The sequence below is a fragment of the Penaeus japonicus genome, unplaced genomic scaffold (genome assembly GCF_977035675.1).
Source record: "Penaeus japonicus unplaced genomic scaffold, GWHDUDI00000001_assembly GWHDUDI00000011, whole genome shotgun sequence".
Lineage (NCBI taxonomy): Eukaryota > Metazoa > Arthropoda > Malacostraca > Decapoda > Penaeidae > Penaeus > Penaeus japonicus.
In genome coordinates, this window is record NW_028234413.1 from 1,173,499 (window position 1) to 1,178,498 (window position 5,000).

The 5,000-nt window shown below is 41.4% G+C and overlaps 1 protein-coding gene across 4 annotated transcripts in view; it reads left to right on the forward strand.

Moving 5' to 3' along the window:
* Positions 1-5,000, forward strand: part of LOC122254439 (uncharacterized) — a 14,259-nt gene that overhangs the window by 8,547 nt on the left and 712 nt on the right. For 3 of the 4 annotated variants that reach the window (XM_043018135.2, XM_086541496.1, XM_043018134.2), the window contains 6 exons: positions 1-730; positions 1,273-1,377; positions 1,579-1,740; positions 1,985-2,134; positions 2,641-2,817; positions 4,726-5,000. The exon at positions 1-730 is cut by the window's left edge and continues 110 nt beyond it; the exon at positions 4,726-5,000 is cut by the window's right edge. In XM_043018135.2, coding sequence (XP_042874069.2) covers positions 1-730; positions 1,273-1,377; positions 1,579-1,740; positions 1,985-2,134; positions 2,641-2,817; positions 4,726-5,000 — 1,599 coding nt within the window. The remainder of the gene's footprint in view (positions 731-1,272; positions 1,378-1,578; positions 1,741-1,984; positions 2,135-2,640; positions 2,818-4,725) is intronic. The other variant, XM_043018136.2, reaches the window with a different exon arrangement.

Consider the following 5,000-nt stretch of genomic DNA (forward strand, 5'->3'; position numbering starts at 1 on the left):
GAATCTGACTGAAAGAAACGAGGGCCAAGTTGCATGCCCTTTGTGTAAAAGAGTCACCACTATCACAGACTTGTCAGAGTTGACTACAAATTACAGCATCCTAGATTTGACCTCGTTCGATGGCCAGCAGGAAGAATCTCTGGCCTCGTCAAGCACATCGGCCAGAGCTGAGCCACGACCTCCACTGTCTGCTGGAATCTGCGAGGAGCATGGCCAGGATAAAATGTTTAGGTGCAAGACCTGTGATGAGTGGATCTGCCATGTATGCACTGTCATCGAGCACCCTGTGGGTAAATGCAGTGTGATCTCGATCAAAAAGGCCTTGGAGGAAAAGAAGAAGGATGTGAGTGGGCAAGTTGAGCAATTTCTAAGGGAATTTAACCTAACATTTGACCGTTTGGAAGCACACGACAAAGAGCTGCAGACCTTGGAGAAAGCATTCCAAAAAAGTACAGTGGAACTGGAAAAGGTCTTAGGAGAATACAGGGAGATAGAGCAGACTGTGGGTCAAGAACATCTCAAGGTAAAGAAAGCAAAGGACGAGGGCTTGGCCTACCTGCAAGACCTGAAAGAAACTCAAAAGCAGGTGGCAAAACTCTCCAGACTTCAGGAAGTTGAAGATTACACCCGAGGCGTTTCTCACTACAAGGAATTAGTCCAAAGATGGACACAAGATATGCTGGATATGACAAACGGTCAGAACATGTCACTGTCTCAGGTAAATCAGCGTGTAAGTATTTTTTTTCAATAAAACATGGTGTGCATTTCAAATGGAAAACAAGTGACGATTATGACTTTTTACATGCATATCAATATTGCAGCAGACTGCAAGTACTGCTCTTCAGCAGTGTGTTCTTCCAACTCTTTCATCGCAATCCAGTCAGGTTTCATGTTATACTCTCGCTCTCCTATTGGACAAAATCGAACATTTATGAATAATTTTTATGACATGCGAAAAAAACATTAGTTTATATTGCCCTCTCAGTCTACTTATACATTTATGGTCTTTCATTTTATGTATTTATTGAATTTCATATCACTATCATTCTGAATGAGATACAGTGACACAAAGACCACAAGCTCGAGACCCATAATTTGAATAACCCTGCTTTATAGTATGCATTTAAAAGGCATGAAGTTCTGATCAGTCAGTTTGATCCAGAAGAGAGTGGACATCTCGGGCGAATCAGGTTAAACACTTAGGTAACTGTAATACAAACAAAATAGTGTATCTGTGAAGAATATTAAATTTATTCATTATCATTCTTTCAGATACATTGCCTAACGAACTTTTCATTGGAGTTGATGAACTGGAGCGCCATTAAGAATCTGCCTCAGACTCAGCTCAAGGCCATCATTGACTCTGCCAGGGAGTCTGTAAGTGTGAGAAGAGTTTACAGGTAAAGACCAATGATTGATTAAATTGACAATAGATCAGTATGGCCAAGGCGTTTCAGCAATTCAGGATTTATGGCTCAATTCGAAGTAGGTAATACTCGTTACAAATTTTTCTTTGAGTGTCTCCCCTCACCCTTACACAAGAGCCTCTTTTGTGTTAGTGCAATCTTTTCATTGCAGATCATGGTTTCGCTATTTATGCTCTCAACCGCATATGTCCAGGTAATGAATTACGGACATCCCCTTTACGCCAGTGTGAGCATGGAAGTCAACAACACAGCCATGGTCGGCTATCTGTGCTCAGCGCCGCCCTCTGCTTCTACTTCCCCTACTATTCTTCCGGTAGGGAATTCACTTTTGTTTAAATATGAGTATAAGTTGCGCTCATGGCCACCAATTTGCTGCTGATATTTATAGTTGTATTTTTTCTCTTTAAGATAATCTAAGGCGAATTTTATCAAGCCTCCTTCACCAAGATCTTTTGTTTTTTAAGCAGGTTGAATGTATTCGGCAAACATTTCTGATATACATACCATGAATAGATAACTTCATAAAGTATCTCTTCCCTTTCTTGTGAAAACCGAAGCTGATGGAAATACTGAGGAAAATACCCGAAGCATATGCACTGCAAGGAATACGGTACTACCGCATAGAAAAAGTTGAGAACGAGGACCGGTTCAAGATGGCGCCGACGAACGGTCCGCCGCCAGCTGATCGCTTCCACCTCCAATTTCCGGTTAGCAGAATGTGTGTTTGAGTCGAGTGATAGAGTTTGTGTTATCTACTGTCCCATGTGCATATCTTTTGATTTACCTTTTATCGTCTTGATGTTGTTACCATTTCATATATACTTTGATGTATAAGATATATCGTATTGTTAATTTTGCGCTGTTCAAAGGATTTTACTGACTGACTGACTAACGTTGTTATAAACACTGGTATTTTTTTTTTTTTATATATATATATGATTACTGATTTTTTTTTTTACTGATCAGATAGACATGTATAATTGACGTTAAAAGATAGCCCCTGTAATCAAAATAAGTTCAATCCAGCCAGTTCAGCTGAGACAACTTTCCCCGTTTCTTTAACAATCTTCCCTCTTTTCTCCTCTCCCTCTTTATCCCTGCTCACTCACTTCCTCCATAACTCTCCCTACATCCCCTTGCCCACTCACTCATGTTCTATACCTTATATAAATATTTTATTCCCAAAGTCCTTTATTGTGTGTCTATCTTTCAGATGAAAACCCTCATACAATCCGGGGTTGTGTGGGTCATGCTCTCCAAAGGGCGTTTCGGACACCTGACATGCAGAGAGGATGACTCACAACTCAAAGACGGAGCTGTGATGAAGCAGGGATACCGGCTTCATTCCTCCGTCGACCAGGACCCCCCCGAAGAATCAGTCACTTACAAGGTAAGTCCTCAAATATCATTCGCTCGAGTTTGTCTTTTATGAATTTTCTTGAAATAAAAAAAAGAATTTCATTCCTTTTTGATGTGTAGTATCTGCAGGATTGATGTGCAAGCGTTTTTCTTTCTTTCTTTAGCCTGTGTGTGTGTGTGTGTGTGTGTGTGTGTGTGTGTGTGTGTGTGTGTGTGTGTGTGTGTGTGTGTGTGTGTGAGTGTGTGTGTGTGTGTGTGTGTGAGTGTGAGTGTGAGTGTGAGTGTGAGTGTGAGTGTGAGTGTGAGTGTGAGTGTGAGTGTGTGTGTGTGTGTGTGTGTGTATTTGTATATTTGTGTGAGGCAGACATACCATTACCAATGGGTCCTCAGCCTAACATGCCACTCCCAGCAGTCCGCTTTCTAATGGTTCCTCAGAGGAAGTACCACTGCTGGCAGATCTCCGAGCAAACGGGCCATTGGTGGCAGCTCCCTTAATTAACAAGCATATTACCTACTGCCAGCTGAAGTTGGTTTGCCAGCAGTTCTTGGGGCAATAATCCCATCGCCAGTGGCTACTCAGGGGACCATGCATCATCAGGGTACTCTTTAGCATTCTGACTTCAGTAATGGACTCCATGACTCTAGGGTCCAGCCAGGAGTTCCTTTGCCATGGTTCGTTCGGGCAGCGGTCGGCAGTCCAGAATCTGAAGAATCAGTTTCCTCAATCTTGGCTGAAAAAACAGTGCTTCTGGAGCCGCAGTGTGAATTATGAGAGGAAATAGGAAACATTAAAGTTGTCCTTGTCCATAATCATAATCCATGTGAGTTGAATATACCCACATGCAATATAACCAGATACATTTTAATGATAATGATAATAGCAGAGACTTGGTCACCTATACATTGGTGCTGTGGCTATCTTTCTTCTTTTTTTTCTAGAACATTCAGCAAGGCTCTAGGGCTGGCACTGAAAATGTTGGCTTTTCCTGAAGAGATAGATGGCTGATTAGGATGACAAATTGAAGGTCCAGCTGCAGATATTTGTAACATTGAATTCATATGTGTACATCAAATTCTGGATACGAGCGGAGATGGCACCTGTTTCATTGAAATAAAAAAAATAGATTAACACTTGGTAATCGACAACAAAATTTAAAGCATTAACGGTTTGCTTCAACCCGATAAGTAACATAAAATCTGCCACTGCTTGCAAGTTACATAGGAATGATCAATAAGATTCCCCACTAGATAAACCATACTTGCCATTGCGTCAGCCTTAAGCCACAGTTATTGACATAGTATTTAATTACTGGATCATCTTTCGAAAGTCAGGACAAGTGATAAATTCTCGAAAGTGTTCTGAGAGGGACACCGCTGCCTCAACTGCCAAAATGATGCAGCTGAACGAGGTGAGGTGCCCCGGTTATCTCAGACATGAAGTAGGAGTGGAAGGAATAGTATGACACAGGTTAGAGATTATTGGAGTTGATTTTGTGTATCAAATAGCTATATGGATTTCTACTCAGTTTACTCCATTGTATGTTAGATATATTAGTATACAATGACAATACAGTTGATAATGAAAGTACCCAGCGGAGTCTAGGAAGCACACTGGAGGGGTAGTTTGATTGACATGTGTCCGAATCAGTCGGTTAACCTAAACCAAAAGCAACGGCGAACATGCTTCTCGTTATCCTATCGAGTTAAAACGGAAAGCATTTTGTTTGAGAAATTAAAATATATAACACTAATCCAAACCTACAAAGCAGTATGAGAAAAAAAAAGTTTTGAACTACCCTAGTTTGAAACACCCTTGTGCGCATGTGCTGAAAGTTACATGTTCTGTATCTTATATTGTTATTAATTTTATCAAGTGGTGCAAGCCGAATTATATATATATATGCCTTTATAATAAACTCTACTACACTTTTGCTTCCAGTGCAACCTGTATGGAACTTTGATTTCCTCTCCCATGGTGGTATTCCTGAGACTGGCATGGTGCGGGAGAACACGAGGGGACCTTATCATCATGCTAGACAACGCCTCCATTCGCAGTAAGCAATTCCTCATGTTGTGCCTTGGGGATTGTGAACACTCCTACCGAGGCACTTCCTTCCTCAGCGTCGCCAACTTCGGAAACCCAGGCGAAATGATCACAGGAGGAGACTACGAGAATAACGATGGAACAGGCGGACAGTCCATTTTGCCCGACCT